The sequence below is a fragment of the Rhinoderma darwinii genome, chromosome 6 (assembly GCF_050947455.1).
Source record: "Rhinoderma darwinii isolate aRhiDar2 chromosome 6, aRhiDar2.hap1, whole genome shotgun sequence".
NCBI lineage: Eukaryota > Metazoa > Chordata > Amphibia > Anura > Rhinodermatidae > Rhinoderma > Rhinoderma darwinii.
In genome coordinates this window covers 40,803,705-40,822,118 of record NC_134692.1, presented here as the reverse complement: position 1 = coordinate 40,822,118, position 18,414 = coordinate 40,803,705, and the positions used below count along the sequence as shown (strand labels likewise).

Sequence of the window (18,414 nt, the reverse complement as noted above, 5' to 3'; positions counted from 1 at the left end):
TTTAATTGGCAAAAAAAATAAATCGACCTGTCTGCGAAATTTGGAAGGTATACATATTAGGTAGGGGTGTAGCTATAGGGGGGCAGCATAATAAACAGTTGCGCCTAAGCCCTGGAGCCTAAAAGAGCACCTTAAGCCCATCTGCCACATAAGGAGACAGCAGTATAATCAATGATACAATGGTGGTAGGTAGGGGCCTTAGATTTAGCATTTCCCAGAACCATATAACCCCTTTAAAAGGCCTTTTACACCGGCCGACAATAGGCCAGTGCAGCGAGCGCCGATCAACAAGACATTATTGATCGGTGCTCGTTTTCTCCTGATCTATAGATGCGGACGAGCGATCATTATTCCGATCACTCGTCCCCATACATTATTATCATATCGGCAGCGCAACACCGTTTACACAGGGAGATGTTCTGCCGATAATGATAATATTTGATTTTTTTTAAACGATACGATCAGCAGATGATCGAGCACTTTCTCGTTCATCTGCTGATTGCTGCCCGGTTTACATAGGGCAATTATCGGCAATGAGCGTTATATGAATGCTCGTCTGCCCAATAATCGCCCAGTGTAAAACCCCCTTAAAGAGGTTCTGTCACCAGATTATAAGTGCCCTATCTCCAACCTAATCTAATAGGCGCTGTAATGTAGATAACAGTGGTTTTTATTTTGAAAAACTGTCATTTTTGAGCAAGTTATGAGCAATTTTAGATTTATGCTAATTAGTTTCTTAATGACCAACTGGGCTTTTTTTTTACTTTTTATCAACTGGGCATTGTGAAGAGAAGTGTATGACGCTGACTAATCAGTGACCAATCAGCGTCATACACTTCTCTTCATTCATGTTTAGCTGTACTCACAGCACAGCGTGATCTCGCGAGATCACGCTGTGCAGTCACTTACTCCCACATTAACTTTACCGTTGTGACTTGAGAGTGAATAGACATTGCCTCTAGCCAGGACGCGATGTCTATTCACACTCCCAACACTTCGGTAAAGTTTCTGTGGGACTTACTCACAGCACAGTGTGGTCTCGCGAGATCGCGCTTTGAATGATAGCACAGTTGGTCATTAAGAAACTAATTTGCATAAATATAAAATTGCTCATAACTTGTTCAGAAATTATAGTTTTTAAAAATAAAAACCACTGTTATCTACGTTACAGCGCCGATCAGATTACGTAGGAGATAAACTGGTGACAGAGCCTCTTTAAGAGTAACTACATTTTGTGGACTGTATATCCTTCTGTTTGGTGATTACAGGAGAATAACTTCCGAACAATGTCAAAGTGGATTATCTGTGTAGATTTATGTAAAACTATCCTGCCATAAAAGCAATTTAAGAGACTTTTAAAACAATATTATTTATATGAGATTATCTCAGTATATTATGAAGGCTTATTCTATTTCCTAAACCTATCAGAGCATATAAATCTCATTCTCTGGGTATCTGCAAGGTCTGTGTATACTTGCAGGCTAGCTCTGTGCTGCGCAGCTTGCAGGGGCAGGAACAGTGACCTCTCTTATCCTGTTGGCAAGAATATCTCCCTCCATGAAGACAAGTGACTTGCCATCCCTTCAGCTGTTCCGCATCCACAGCGGCCTCCCCAGTACAGTAATTATCACACACAGATTTTTCCATTCTCAATGCTCAATTTCGCCTTTGTCTAAACATTCCCCTTTAATTTTCAAGGAACAAAAATGTCAGCTTTGTTCTCACAAGGAAGATAGTAGATTCCAAGCATATTACTCAGAGCTGTTCCATGTACACCCCCAGGAAATAATCTCAGGATTCATCTATCACACAAAAAATGGACAGTAGATCAATGAGACAATGTAGACACAAGACGGACTGTCTAAAGTTAAAGGGGTTATGACATGAAACAAATATCACCTATCCTCAGGCTGTCTGATGGACGAGTCTGGGTTTGGTGAATGCCAGGAGAACGTTACCTGCCTGACTATATTGTGCCAACTGTAAAGTTTAGTGAAGAATAAATAATGATATGGGGTTGTTTTTTATGGGGTTGGCCTAGGCCCCTTAGTTCCAGTGAAGGGAAATCTTAATGCTTCAGTATATCAAGACATTTTGGAGAATTGTATGTTTCTAACTTTGTGGGAACACTTTGGGTGAAGGCTATTTTCTGTTCCAGCATGACTGTGCCCAAGGTGAACAAAGCAAGGTCCATAAAGGCAGGGTTGGTTGACTGGCCCGCACAAGAGCCCTGACCTCAACCCCATCGAACACCTTTGGGATGAACTTGAATGGATATTACAAGCCAGGCCCTCTCATCCAACATCAGTGTCTGACCTCACAAATGCTCTTCTGGTTGAATGTGCAAAAATTCCCACAGACACTCTCCAAAATCTTGTAGAAAGACTTCCAAGACGAGTTGAAGCTGTTTTAGATGCAAAGGTAGGACCAACTCCATATGGATTTAGAATGGGATGCCATAAAAGCTTCTGTAGGTGTAACGTGTAGGTGTCCCAATACTTTTTGTCCATATAGTTTATGTATTGATGGTAGTATAATTTCCTGCCAGTGCACCTAGAACCTAGTTACATCAGTGATGCCTGAGCTGGACACTGATAAAATATCTTGTAACTACTGTACAATTCACTATATGTATGAAAAAGGACTTCATAAACCTAGCCCATTTTTTCCAACAATGTAATAAGTAACTTTTTCTGAAGGCAGTTTGACCTCGTAGTAGACTTACATTTGCCTCACATTGAACATACACTACTTGATTGGTCAAACTGGACAATATCTGCTACAATGGATTGCTATCAGCCAGCCAAATTGGCCAAGTTTTAAAAGGATAGCCTTCTTTGGAAGAAATACATTGTAGTATGTATAGATAGATTACATTTATTGGCAATGTACGTAAAGAAAATAGAAAGATCTTAAGTAACATGAGGCTGTGGGGAGATATTTTCTATAATTTTAAGAATTGTTTGTAGCTAGTTCATACAAAGCAAATTTAGAAGGTCCATGAAAAAACATCTTTAATGTTTTTCTTTCTAACATAAGTTATTATTACTCTTGACTGACTCATCAGTCTCATTAAAGCCAGGCACCACATATAATACATTAAAAAAAAAAAAAAACTACAGTATTGCTACCTTGTGACCATTTTGTTTCTTACATGGACATCAATCTCCTATATTATAAACAACGGCAGTCATGCAACAGGAGTTCTTGGCTACACAGCTAAAAAATAATTGGCAAGTGTACAATTGGCTACTCTGTTTTTCTGTTTACAGGTGACCAGTTTCTAACCTCACCCTAAAAAGGGTATTTACCTGGTAGCGGTCAGGATCAGCGCCTCCAGCCTGGGCAACAAAAAGTCCAGACCCTTCATCCAGCTCCATCTCATCAGGTGATCTCTCAAACCGAACCCTTTCCACTTCATCACAATTCATGAATAAGACAACTTCCTCTTCCTCCACACCAATGGCAAAGCGTGTCCAACGATTAGTGAGAGCTTCTATACTGAAGGTGGCAGCAGGGAAAGATACTGGCGATCCAGGCTCTGTATAGTAAAATATTATCTGCTGCTTACCGTTCTTAACCTCAGTCAGCTTCACCCCAACGTAAATAATGGACTGTGAAGCATCGGTGATAGAGAACAGCATGCCGGCCTTGTTAGTTGTTGGTTGAATGTGGAACAGAATAGAAAAGTCCCTAAACAAGGGGCTGGGGAGATGGAACGTGGCCACTTGACCTGTATTGGCATCTTCACTAAATACATAGCCAGGGTTCTTATCGGGACCAAAGATCTTGGTGATCTGTTCTGGTGGTGGATCCCCAATTAGTTGTAAGAGACCAACCTCTACAGTTCCCCGCTCTGTAAAAATAACACAAAGAAGGGGAGAAAATGACAATTAGAAGGGAAATCCACAACATAAATTCATAAAGACCAATTGTATAACTGTGTCTTAAATTACATGTGAAATGCTATATATTACACCAACCATATTGTGCCCGAAATACCACCTGTGAAATATAACATTACAGACAAGAACATAAAAGAGGATACAACCATGCAAATGAACAGCAATTGAAATGATGTAATACAGAAAGCACGATGATATACATAAATATAAATATGTATGATGCAAACCATATTCATGACTAAGATATAAGGAGCTTTGGTACCTAAAGTCAGATCAATATCCCCACATTTTTTGTTATCAGAACTTTTCACCCTGAAAGGGATATTCCCAGAATCGATAGTTATCACCTATCCACAGGATAAGTGATAATTGTCCGATGGCTCGGGGCCCCACTCACTGATCACAAGATCGGGGAACCCAAACCTCTGTTCCTCCTCACTGCTCCACCGCAGTGAGGATGAGCTTGAATGCACCTTTTCTGTGAATAGCTGATAATTGTCGATTCCGGGATAACCCCTTTAAAGAATAACTCTACTTGGAACCCGAAAATGAAGTTGACTTTAGTCAAGGCCATTATATTCGCCCTCTCTTAATCACACAATTAGGTAATTGAAGCAGAAATAAAGAAAGTTGTTTAACAAAGTTCTTATTTTAGTGAGTGGTTGATGGTGATGTTCTTTCCCTCACTAACCAAACCACCACATCACAATCCCAAAACCATCCATTTTGACTCAAGGTTGTAGGCTACAAAACATGAATCATCTTCTGGGTCCAACCACTGGTACTCCCATTATCCTAAGAACTGGCCACACATATGTCATCTCTGCCCTTTGTAACCAATGGATCAGTGCTAAAAAAAAAAAAATATATATATATGAAATACATATATTAGAGGAAGTCAAGAAGCGCTACTCCATCCGGAGGTGGAAAGAAATTGAGTTAAGTATTTATTAAGGTAACACGTTTCAACTGGCGCCTTCATCAGACCTGATGCTAACCAATGTAACCAATGGCAGTTACGGAAACTGCTTAGTGAAACCACAGTGAAGGAAAAATGTTGCATGTCTACTATTCAGCACGAGAAAGTAAAATCACCAGTGACCACTAGCTCTCAAGTGTGAGGTCTGTCAAAAACCTCCCCATATCTCAGCTTCACGGACTCTTGAGATAATTACAATATTCATGTATTTATTTAATATAATTTTTAAACAGCATTACCCCCTAAAATAGAAAATCACCTACAAATATAAGTCTTCGATACGTCTCTTGATAAAGGGGTTGTCTGTGATTAGAGAAATGGTCTGTATTTATCCAAAAAGAGCACCACTCTTATCCATGGGTTGTCTAAATGAATGGATACCAGACACAGCCAATGGACAGGGGTGACGATGTTTCTGGGGGGGGGGGGGGGGGGAGGAAAAAATACCCTTTTTCTAATTACAGACAACCTCTAAGTTCTTAAAAGTTCTATTTAAATATTTCTTGGTTAAATTAGTTCCTGGTAGAAATGGATGACAACTATACACAATTAAAATGTATTTATGCCGCATTGATTGTATCACAGCATTAGCTGGTAGATTAACCACTCTGGAATCTGAAAACCTTGGGTGACAACCGCTGTGAATGCCATAATGGTGGCTATATTGGCTGTCACACATCTTTTCCAGAAAATTATATATCAAAACTTGATAGAGAGTGAATTACCCAAGGCCTTATATTTACTGGATAGATTTTTTTTTAATTATTTCAGGGTAAATGCTCTTTCAGTCTTTTGTGGCTCTAAAAGGTGGAGTGGAATTTTTTTATTTGCTCCCAGTACATACTACACTATACATCCATGTATTACTATATATATTCAGTGCCATTCATTTAGCAAAATGTATTACTCATTGGACATAATTCTTCATAAATATAAACTTCATACTGTCAAATAAGTAAATTGATGTTTACAGAATAATTCAGTGACTCAAGCAATGCTAATTAAGAATGGCAGAAACATCGGAAAACATCAGCAGATGTATATTTTCCCATCAAGATTTTTCCTAGATTTCTTTCCATTTTGTCCCAGGAGATATGCCATTTACATGGTTTTCATGGGAAAACTGCTCAGCCAGAGGAACAGCTGACATTTTATTGACTCTCACAACTTAATGCAGTTTAACTGTGTATAAAGAGGTTTTTTTTCACTTGTACAGATGTGCTGTGTACATCCTCAACTAATCGTAGTCTTACTGTAACCACTCAGCAATTTCCAAGTGAAATGCCAACATATCTCCTGCATGACTAATATTGCTGCCCATGCTCATACACTTGGTGCCAAGCTATTCTAATCTCTCATATGCCTAAGAAGGGTTGACAATACAGATAGTGTTTTTGAGATGCCATATACTCTATAATATTACGGTATGGTGAAAGCACCAAAACACTGGACCCCTATCCAATCTGCTCACACATTTATATAGCCAAATCTGTCGTAAATATGTTGGTAACTGCGATTCTCTGGGCTTCAGCCATGTCTTAATGTATTTAGAAATATTGCCATGGGCGAAAAGCACAGTTTGGAGTTTTCAAGTAAACACTAGGTGGAGGTCAGAGAGCCTAGATCTTCAGTCTATGGTAACTTGGGACCACCAAAGGAATTATTAGGGTCCCTACAATTATATGGAATATCTGTTTTTTGCCTATGTCCGACGCTGGGACCAGCGGCAGACCCCTTGATTCTCTGGTGGGCCAGTCCAACCCTGCCTTTTAAAAGAAAAAACGAACAAAAACTGAAGTTTCCCATTGTAATTATACATTAGGGAGTCCGATAGCCTCAATAAGTTTGTGTCCAACAGCCTGAATACGTTTAGGGCCAAAACGGACTGTAACTTAGAGGTAATAAATGCTACCCTCCATGTTCTTGTGTAAATTGCCCTTTTACCCACATTTGCTTTAAGTACATGTGGCACATATTTATATGGCTGCCACTCCTCAGGGCTGGAAGAAGAATAACTATGTATGTAAGGGTGACATTTAGCTTTTATTTTTTTTAAAGCAAGCACTTATGGAGGGGGCCAAGTGGAAATATAGCCGGGGACCTGATGTCTCCTTGGAAGAGCTTTCTCATAGAAGTCAGTCCATAATATAACTTCTATGCGTAACTTTATGTCTGCAAACATAAATGTTAATTTCCTTTGGTCTTGAAAACAACTGAGCTGTCACCTACTGGAACAAGGGTGAGTGGCGTCTCATATATGGACAATAAATTCTGACGGTCTAACACGATAAGCAGAGCCAGGGGTATATGGCATCAGGGCATAGAACTCTGTATCCATAATCTCTAAAGGTTTTTATTCACTGCATTTATGTTTTAAATTAACACACGCAAAGGCAAATCTGCAGATCTCCCCCCTACAGACCAGTAAATCGAATGGTATGTCTACTTCCCGACTGAAATATTTTCCCATATATAAAACATCTGGCTTGAGAGTTGGTTCATCCAGACATCTATAGCACTAGGTAAATCATCCACAATGCCTTATCCTCTATGCAAGTGATCAAGATAAATGACCCTTATAATTCTTCCCGATTGATCTTGATGGGGAAAATACATGAATTTAAGTAAGGATTGTGTCTATTTGAGTTTTCCACGGCTGCACCACCCCTGTGCCAGGGAACATAATATACTAAAGTATAGAAACATGATATTCTTCAAATACTTATTTACCAACTTAAAATGACTATTCCAAACTAATGAAATATGTGTGCTACCATGAAACTTTGCATACAATATGGGGTACATGATACCATATATATCGTCGAATTGTTGGTTATGCAATTCCATTATGTATTTTCTATTGTAGCTCCCAATAACTAGTAAAAATATAGTATAAATAGGCATACTAAAAGAATCTATGCAACTCTTGTATCGTGGCTCATTCTCTAAATGGACATCTCATCACACTGAATACATGAATGCAATAACGTGATTGAGAAAGTCCTTATCATTCCTTGGCTGCGTGCTCAGAATTCACACTCCAGAATGTCGATGAAGAGATTTCGGACTACAATGCTGCCCTGTGTAGTACAGTGGTATACAGATGTTCGCAATGCATGAACACAATTCCCTGTAGGAAAACATCCCGCACATAGCGGCTATATCAGTAACTGAACTAATTGCTGCAATGAAGAAGAAACAGCTGCTTCGTATGAGAAGAAAAAGCTGCTTCGTGCAGGAACAAGTGCTTGCAACTGGACAGCAAATGACGGACACATGGGCGGCACGTACAGTATATCCAATGATGGGTACAGCACTACAAGGATACGGGTATTACAGCGGAGACTATCAGGCCAGTGCTCTCACAGCGGTTTTTAATCAGTGGAATGCAATGCATCACAAGCCATGTTACTGTCTTGTGTTGCTCACCATCTGGTACTGAATGCCAGCTTCCCCATGATAAAGTCTAAAGCTGATAGCAGGATGAGAACGGAGAAGTTCCAGACCACTTTACTTGCCCAGTTAAAATGACACCTACTTTATAAAGTGAAGAATTGCAACTGTCTCAGGAATCCAAGCCCAATACCAAAGGACAGAGGTCCCCAACCATTTAAGCTCAAAAGCCTCTCTCCTTTATAACAGGCTGAGCAGCATAGATTATATATAAAAAATAAAAGACTAAATAATAGTAGTCAGAACAAATCGCCCAACCAAAATCGAAAATTTCAAGGTGAAAGTTCTTCAGTCAACAGAGTAGAGTAATTAAGTGCTGACCAGATAATACTGTAGTATGAACAAGAGGAGCAATTGCCCTAGGGCCTCCTAAAAGTGTGCAAGGCCTCCTCTATTTAGTGTCCTCAAGCCTATTCTCGCTTGGAGCGCTATAAACTATCTCCCTGGTGGTTTGTGTTGAATTGATTTCATGACGCTGGCTATGGTAATGGAATACCCTATTATTTGGTCACTATATAGCACTGTGTTTACTTTATATCAGCATTTTGTGGGCAACGTATGCCATTGTGTGGAGGTATTCTTAACGTACGGCATGGCACTACTATTTGGAACATATGGCAGTACTACTTTCCATTTCCCTAATTTTAAAAATATCAGGGTCTTATACACACATTTTGCCCAGGCTCCGGACTTTGATCTGGTCATGTTTTGAACCTCTATTGCCAAGGATCTAGTTTTTAACCTGGTTTTAGCTCCAGTGATAGTGTTCTGATGACACTGGAACCAAGCTTCAGTAATGCTATGACATCCCTGGAACCAATTCTATCATAATTCCCTTTGGTGCTAGGTGCCAGTGATGCGGTCTAGTGCTTGGTACCACGTGTACAGAGCTAAACCTAATACTAAACTCAAGTGCTGTTGTGCTAAGCCTGGTGACAAATGCTAGTGATCACTCTAGATTCCTAGTAAAAGTGAATAAGGTCCATAGGGTATACTCTGAGGGAGTAAGAGAAAAATGACCAGCCATTATTCTAGAATCTGGTCTTCCCCTTCAGCAGCATGGTAAATGACTTGTATTGTAATGTATGCTGCCAGCTTTTGTAAGAAGTTGGGGTGCCCTGCTGGTAATACATATAGTTTACTTCCAGATTCTCTCTTTTTTTCATAAACAAGTAAAGAATGGTAATCATGGCACATATGCTGCTGGCACTGAGGGACATGGGTAGTTCAGGTAGCTTCACAGATGGGTAATTGTTAATTTACATAACCTGGTCTATGGTCATCTTAGATAAGTGCATCAATATACAGCAAATGTGTAGTTGTGTTTTGGAAGTCTGAAGTAATCCTTAAAGGGGTTCTCTGCTTTGCACAACTCCTATTTGTTCCTTGACAATAAGCAGATCACAAAGTGTGCCCCTGCTAGGACCCCCAGCGATTAGCTTTAATCTGTGGGGAATCCTGGCTGTAAGTGTTCCATTTCCCTACAGTGCCACCACAGGGGAAATAAAGCATTACACAGTGCACATTCATATCAATGGGCTGTCTGTGTAATTCAGGACAGGATAGGACCTCCAGAGTGAGAGACGGTCTTTGTAACCGCTTTCCACTCTGGTCAAGAGATGAGAATCTTGAACAGAAATCCCTGTCCTCTTATTAAATCGGAATTTCCTAAAAGGGTATATGGAAATGGCTTTTCTAAACTGGACAACCCCTTTGAAGGGTCATTTCAGTTATGTACACTGTCGCATCTCCTGCCAAAGTATCCCATTGACCACAGGAGACACAGCCAGCAGATAGATTAGTACTGCTGCCACGGCAAAATACAATTCTGAAAGCCTCTCTTGCAAAGCTCTATTACAATAAAAAATTTAATATATATATATATTATTTACAGGAGAGGCTTTCGGTTTTGTACTATTGCCTCAGCAACTAGGCTATCAGCTGTCTCTGCTGCGTCTCCTGCTGTTACTTTTAAACTTCTGTCGGGAAAACTGGCACTACACATAACTGGAGTGACCCTATATGTCACCTCATTTTTTCATCAGTGGCTCAGGCTGATGCTTTGTCCCTCTTCCAGGCTTTTCCCTGCAGCTCTGTAGGTTCTTATTGACTGCTATGTATTAAACTAAGAATAGAATAACTATAAAATACACATACCTAAACTGTAACTGACACACATATGCTGAGGTCAAAGGCAGTATCCTGGAAGTCAACTTTAACTATCACTGTCAGCTAAATTAGTTGAATTGTATATCTTACATCTAAGGCCTTGTTCACATCACATTTTAGCCCTACGTTTACCGTGCACGTTGGGAAAGCTTCCTACGTACACAATAAACGTGTCCATAGGGCTCCATTAGCCTGCCGGAGTCCAAAAGAGTGTCTTTTTGGCCTCCGTCAGGCTGGTATACGTCAGGATACTTTTTTTTTTTGAGTATGGATTAATGTAGTATACTACACTATTCCATCCTGAGGGTTCCCACAAAAAAACTATATACCGCGTGGTATACTTTTTTACATGGGAACCTATGTGTGACGAATGCCACTGAATAGCACCTGTCACAAGTATACATTAAACATATACTTTGGGTAGTTTTCCCAGGGCCAGAATCCCCAAGAGAGCATTTGGTAGCTCTTGGCCTTGGGATTCTGGCCCCAGGAAAGCCACAGTGATGTCAGGGGCTTTCAACTACGGAGCATTGATAGCGCTCTGGCCAAGCACTCCAGTACTGGAGAAATCCCTGACATCACTGTTCATATATGGACAGTGACGTCAGGGGCTGCTCCAGCAGCGGAATTACTGGCCAGATTGTTGCCAACACTCTGACCGGGGTTTCCGGCATCTTAAAGCCCCTGACATCATGGTCCATACATGGACAGTGATGTCAAGGACTTCCCCAAGACAGAAGTCCCCGGCAAGAGATCTTGCGATCTGGCTGGGGACTCCATAGTTGAAAGCCCCTGACATCAGTGTCCATATATGGACAGTGATGCCAAGGGCTTCCCTGGTCTAAGTGCTTAAAGTAGTGCTTTGTCCGGGGATTTCAGGCGACGTATCACACTGTATGTCTATACAGTGGGATATGTCGGTGCCTTTCCTCGGAGGTATATGTCGGATCTCCTCCGGACGTATATCTTGGACGGAAGTAAGAAATCTAATGTGAACAGGCCCTAAGTCAACGCATGCAATGACAGTATTAATAAACTATTTACTTTGCTTATTTACAAGTTAAAACAAAGTTTAAATGTCCTGTTGCCATTTGATTAAAAAATATTGTAGGGAAATTAAATGTTATAAAAGGGAAATGCTCCCTAAGGCCGGATTCACACAAGCGTGTTCAGTCAGTGATATACAGTCCGCAGGTCGGCCGCATTTCCCGGACCGTACACAGTGCAGGGAGCCGGGCTCCTAGCATCATCGTTTTCAGTACGGGACAGTTTTCCTGCAGCGAGACAGTTACTCCTGGCGTCACAGATAACGATGACAATAAGAGCCCAGCTCCCTGGTGTGTGCTCAGTCCGGGAAAAACTGCCGACATACGGACCGTATATCACGGACTGAACACACTCGTGTGAATCCGGCCTAAAGCTACATTCTGATCGTAACACACAGAACTTAGAGGAATGTCAAATTCCCTGTCCTTGTCCGGCACCCATTAAATTAGATTAGAAAATTTTTATTTATGCAAATCTTTTAATTATTTTTAAAGCAACTCTGCCGATGAAGAATCACTTAAAACCTATGTAATACCTAACCATAATTTCCACTGTGAACTGTAGAAACTAAGCAAACATGCATGACTTTGATCTGCAAACTTTAGAGCCATGCCAGCCCCCAGACACCAAGGTAGGCATAAAAAAATAAAGCTTTTCCACTTAAGGCAGGAAGGTCTGCTGTTTGTACAGATAAACAGAGGTTTTGGCAGAAAGTATTAGCACACATGATGAGCATGGCTCCAAGGTCAGCAACAACTCCTATATTTAGTATTATTTAATCATGTGCCAACATATTATCAGAAAGACCAGATTACTGAAACAGCATCAGCTGACCATGGGTAATACCAATGTCACAATAATATAACTTGTACTAAAGAAGTTGTTCAGTATTAGAAAAACATGGCTGCTTTATTCCAGAAACAGTGCCACACATTTATATAGGTTGTGCTTAGTACTGCATCTCAGCTCCATTGAAGAGAATGGAGATGAGCTGCGATACCGCAGTTTTTGGAAAACATCAGCCATGTTTTCCAATCCTGTACAACCCCTTTAAAATTCACATAGAGCAGCAACATCGAAATTGTTATTTTATCTGAATTTAAGGGCATTTTTATCACAAATCTGGAGAGACTGCATAGTAACTACACCAGTTCAATGTGACATTGGTTAGAAGGTGAAGCTGATTTGCCTAGTTTATAATATAGAGTTGTAAATTACATTAAAATGAAGATTTATTAATTTTGTCACCAGTGATGTAGTACAGCACCGGCGGTATGTCCCTACAGGAACGAGTAATGCCCATGCTACCGATGTGCAGGGCACTAAGAGAGTATCATTAAAGGCTATGTACACCTTTGAAATAGACATTTTTATAAAAAATAAAAAAAAATAAAACTATCAGTGTGATTGGTGCAACTTTCAAAATACTTTTTATTAAAAATAATTTTAACTGTTTGCGATACGGCTGCTGTGTATTCTGCTTACACTGCAGCTATATCTAGTGCTAAAACCTGTATCTGTGAGTTCCGCGGGACTGATGGGTTCAGTGACAGTGGGTCCTGCCTGTCTCTGACACGCAGGATCGAGAAGCTGTCGATCACATCTAAGGCTACATTCACACGAGCGTATCAGATTCACACGCGTGAATCTGGTCTGTGTGTGTTGCGTTATTGCATCTGTGCTTTACGAGTGGCAGGTATTATTCACGCACTTTTTTATTTTTCAATGGAATTTATGCACAAATCAAGCACAGCACACGAAAGTGCATCCGTCAGAGACACATAGGCCCCACTGACACTGAACGTGTCAGATCCGCGGAACTGACGGGTTCAGGTCTCAGCGCACGATACAGCTGCTGTGTATACAATATGCAAAGCAGCAGTATCTCAAAAAGTAAAAATTATTTTTTAATAAAAAGTATTTTAAAAGTTGCACCAATCACACTGATTGACATTTTTATTTAAAAAAACAAAAAAACTATTTCAAAGGTGTACATGGCCTTTAAGAGAATTATATGTCTCCTTCTGTATTTTACTACAATAAGTAGGAACTCTGTTAAACAATGCTGATGAAGAGACCAAAACCCACTAGTAGATTTCTGCTGACAGTACCCTAGTCCAATGAGGCCATAGGGGCAAGGCCCCACGTAGCGGAATTGCTCTGGAATTCCGCTGCGGACACTCTGCAGCGTTAATCCGCAGCGGACACGTTTCTCCATTGCCTTCCACTGCTTTTTAGTAGTGTTCGTTAAGACGATGCAGAAAAAATTCCGCTGCGGAGCATAGGCTGCGGTGCGGAATTTGGTGTCCGCAGCATACAATGGTTGTTGCGGAGGTGTGGCGGACTGTTTGCAGACTCATTGCGGAATTTCTCCATTGACTTCAATGGAGATTCTAAGTTCCGCAATGAAGTCCGCAGATGTAATGTAGATGTTATGTGTGCTGCGGAGTGTATTGGTTTTTTAACTTGACATTTCTTCATTCTGGCTGGACCTATGTATTTCTAGGTCTACAGCCAGACTGAAGAAGTCAATGGGGCTCCCGTAATTACGGGAGCGTTTCTAGGCGACGTCAGTAAATAGTCACTGTCCAGGGTGCTGAAAGAGTTAAGCGATCGGCAGTAACTGTTTCAGCACCCTGGACAGTGACTACCGATCACAATATACATCAACCTGTAAAAAAAATAGAAGTTCATACTTACCGAGAACTCCCTGCTTCTTCCTCCAGTTCGGCTTCCCAGGATGACGTTTCAGTCTAAGTGACGGCTGCAGCCAATCACAGGCTGCAGCGGTCACATGGACTGCCGCGTCATCCAGGGAGGTCGGGCTGGATGCCGAAAGAGGGACGCGTCACCAAGACAACGGCCGGTAAGTATGAAATTATTTTACTTTCACTAGGAAAAAGTGCTGTCCCTTCTCTCTATCCTGCACTGATAGAGAGAAGGGAAGTACTTTCACCTCAATACGCAGCGGCTAGTCCGCATCAATTTATTGCCCATTTTGGGCAGATCCGCAACAGAATCTGCAACGCAGATTCTGTGCGGCATTGATGCGGACAGTTGCGGAAGAATTCCGCCACGTGTGGCCATGCCCTAATGGTCTAGCAGCAGAAAATCAAAGACATTTTGCAAATATTTTTGCCAAAAATTGAAGGCTTTAAAATGTGACCATAGTGCAGCTCTTTAATTCTAGGTATTTATAGACATTTTATGGGACGAGCCATCAAAAACAGTAGAGAATAATTTTACCAAGAACAAGTGACATCACCATGACCAAAGTAGTAGTAGTATGCAAATAAACAGCTTCTCATTAAACAAGCTGTCACTGGTTGAGGGAATTCAAAGAAAAACTCTGGCAGGTGAATGAAATGCCCCTCTACAACTGCATTATAAAATGGTAAATAAGGCGGAGTTCGCACGTCACAGATTTGTTGCAGAATTTCAATGCAGATTTTACCCTTTCCAATGCAAAACGTTGAGAAGCAAAATCCGCAATAAAATCTGTGACATGTGAACTCAGCCTTAATCGACCCCAAATCATAGGATGAGATCTATATATACGGCTGATACCCACAGGACGCTTCACTTGTTGCTAAGCAATTACCTAAAAACTTCTAGATCACTACCTCAATTTATCAAGAGATAGTGTAGCTTTTCAGCATAGTTTCCCTGTAATCCAGTGTTTCAATCAACATTTCCTGAAAGTTAATTATATTACGTCCTATTATACTAAACACATCAAAGGGTTGAAAAGTTTTTGACTGTTGGACTAAAATTTCAGCAGAGGTTTAACAGTGGATGGTTAAGCGTTGTGTAAAACTAGAAAAAAAAAAATCAGCTTTTTATTTCTTCCCAGAAATAGCGCCAATCTTGCCTATAGGCTGTGTCTGGTATTGCAGCTCAGTCCCATTTAAATTAATAAAGCTGAGCTGCAAAATTGGACACAGTAAAACAATAAATCTAAAATCAGTGGATTACCAAGTATCCTTCACTAATAAATCGAATTTCAATGCTGCCAGCTGTCAGAAACATTGATAAAACATCTGCTACACCTGGACATGTCATATAGAAGTTAGAGATAGGAGGTTAAATAGAACGCACAATTAAATATGTCAGTCATTATTCCCGTAATTACAACTATTTAAATGGTGGTAACATGACTTTAAGGCCAGGATCACACACTCAAGTTTTGATGCAGTTTTTGGTGTTTTTTTTTAGCCAAACAGAAGTGGACACATAGAAGGAAGACGGATCAGTCTTTTCTTTATAACTTTTCTTCCTTTTGGATCCACTTCTGGCATTGGCTAAAAGAAAAAAAAAAAATATTCAAAACTGCATGTGTGATCCTGGTCTTATTGGAAACCACATGGAGTCATTCAATGCTGGTAAATGGCAAATTAAGGTAAAATTACCTTTTTTTTTTTTCTACATAGTATGTTCTGCGGACAACTGACTACTGTTTATTCACTTACCTGACCACTCAGAAGAATTAGAGACATCAATAGTCTCTGAACCTGTGGAAAAATGAATATACACACAAGGAACCCCAGAATCCTTCTCAGGGAGAGAGTCACATGACACGGGGAGATGTGCTCCCTTCAAAAGGTCCCAGCAAGCATCCTGTAGAACCTTACAAAACCCCCGACACGGAACCGGTGGTGACACTAAGGAGGAAGTATTACACCTTGGAACCAGTAGTAAACAGAAAAACCACTCCAAGTAACGGTGACAATGAGATTTAAGAAGCCCCTCCCAATCATGCAAAGCAGCCTGAATTTCCAGCACACTGGTATGATTCAAATAATTTGGTAGCATAAAAGTTTCAATTCCCAATTTGCGGCAGAAAGGCAGGTTGATGGGGACAGGCAAGCAATGAGCGTCTGATGGAGTCGATTCGGGTAAATGAAAAGCAGTCTCTGTGCGATTATATATAAAACCTGTAGCGGTAGAAGCTTTAGTGCTGGTTAGTAAATCGTGATCAGTATTGGCATTATGATGTCCCTCAGAATATATTACATGTGTATTAAGGGCATACATTTTGGCAGCAGTGGCGGCTATCCCAGAATGTTTATGAAGGCCAATTCTCTCATCAGACAGATTTAAATCAGCAGACTCATTATGTATATTATTTTTCTTATGTAAGACTGACTCTGTTGAATTTAACACATAATGGGATAGGCCACTGGCAAGAGAGCTGGTTATATTCATCGGAACCGCAGTGCGCATGCTGCCCATGTGACCCGTGTACATTGTCTGCGAGTCCAGTGGGGCGGAATGCAGGGATGATGCTTCTAATTCCGAGCTGAGCAATGACTCTATATTTTGGTCTCCCATTTGGCTGGTTCCTGAAAGAGATTTGTTGGGTGCCGGTGCAGCCCCCGACTCCACTGCAGCATAGATTGGAAATGGGGAAATACCTGGTGATGTAAGATTCCTTGCACTGGTGTTAAAAGTCTGATTACTGGAACTGGAAAGCTGACTGTAAGTGTGGGTCTCCGTGATGTTTTCTTCATTGTGCCCAGAACCATGCTGACTTAAGATGCCCGATTCATTTATATGAACAGTCGGCACAGTCACATTGGTCATCTCTTGTTCATCAGGTGTAGGTTCAGCAGAGGTCTGCAAATCATTTTTAGATTGTTCTGGCCAAACACTTACTATGCTTCGGATAGTGTCAGCAACATTTAGGATTTCAGCCCCTACACCAGCAATATTCTCCTTATCTAAGTTCTGAGCAGTTGAAGCGTCAGGCACAGAGGTGGGTTCATCTGTAGATGCAGGTGTTGAAGTCTCAATATCAAAACCACCATTAGTCTCTACCTGCCAAATGCTGAATAACTTATTTTCTGGATTCTTTCTTACAGGATATTCTGTCATTTGCTGCTGATTTTTCAAGGACTCTGGTGCGGTCTGAGTGGCATGCTGCGTTGGTGTGGGCAGTGTGCTCGGATTTGTTGCTGGTCCTGCTTGGATGACGGTCTGATTAGACTGAGGAGGATTGCTCACTGCAGGTGAAGATGCTGTAGCTGTAGGCTGTGATGATGGAGAAGATGTCGGTGTGAGGTCAGGCAGCAACGTAGAAGATAACTTCTCATTTGTATCCATAGAAAAGGACTTCTGGTCTGTAGCAGTTACTGTATTAAAAAGGCTGTTTTCTTCAGTTGCTGATGCATTAGGTTGAAGAACTTCTTCCAATGTAGTCAAAACTGCAGAATCGGTAGTGGGAATTGAGGTAGAAGAAGTTTTTGTTGCCGTTCCTCCCCAATTAAGCCATTTAAACAACTGTGCATGTGATGGTGCAGGTGAGGTCACCATCAGGACAGCAACCACAGGCCAGACCCCTACCAGAGACATGGCAGTGAGGCTCGGATACCTTTCAGAATCTGTGCTTGTTCACATTGACTTGTCCTCTACAGCTTGCAAACTACACATTACCCTTCAAACAAGAAGCAGAACGAGTAGAGGTGTGGCTACAGAAATACCAAACCAAGCCTACTTATCAGGCCAGCCCTTCACCAAGTGTGGAAAAGCTGAAACAACTCAACAGAACTTTACAATTGACCTCACTCTTGACAGAAATTATAAAAAAAAAGTCAACAAAGGGCATATTGTTACTCGCCAAGCCATCGAGATAGAGTGCATGCAAGTGTACGGAGAATCCATTTGCTCAGAACAGATAAAAGACGTGAAAGAACTATATATTTAACGTAACTCTGCAAAGAAATACTCTATTCAGAAGAAAACCGAACTATTGCATATGTTGAATCTTCAAGCTACACGTGGTTGCAACTATTGTTGCCAAACCCACAATGGAGATTCTTGACACATTTATAAAGGTCTAAGATCCAGAAAAGTTCCAAATCC

At 40.8% G+C, this 18,414-nt stretch overlaps 2 protein-coding genes across 3 annotated transcripts in view; both read right to left on the bottom strand.

Annotated features, from left to right (window-relative positions):
• Positions 1 to 18,414, bottom strand: part of COL18A1 (collagen type XVIII alpha 1 chain) — a 141,543-nt gene that overhangs the window by 45,326 nt on the left and 77,803 nt on the right. Inside the window, exons 1-2 of one of the 2 annotated variants that reach the window (XM_075829548.1) lie at positions 16,968 to 17,980; positions 3,312 to 3,856 (exon numbers count right to left, since the gene is read on the bottom strand). In XM_075829548.1, the coding sequence (XP_075685663.1) occupies positions 3,312 to 3,856; positions 16,968 to 17,904 (1,482 nt within the window). In that variant the 5' untranslated portion in view covers positions 17,905 to 17,980. Of the gene's footprint in view, positions 1 to 3,311; positions 3,857 to 16,967; positions 17,981 to 18,414 lie in introns of those variants that run through there. The other variant, XM_075829549.1, reaches the window with a different exon arrangement.
• LOC142656119 (uncharacterized) lies at positions 15,517 to 16,937 on the bottom strand. Its single transcript, XM_075831010.1, has 2 exons — positions 16,023 to 16,937; positions 15,517 to 15,602 (listed from the first exon to the last, which is right to left on the bottom strand). Exons 1-2 carry the CDS (start codon positions 16,882 to 16,884, stop codon positions 15,517 to 15,519), a joined length of 948 nt encoding a protein of 315 aa, XP_075687125.1. The 5' UTR covers positions 16,885 to 16,937.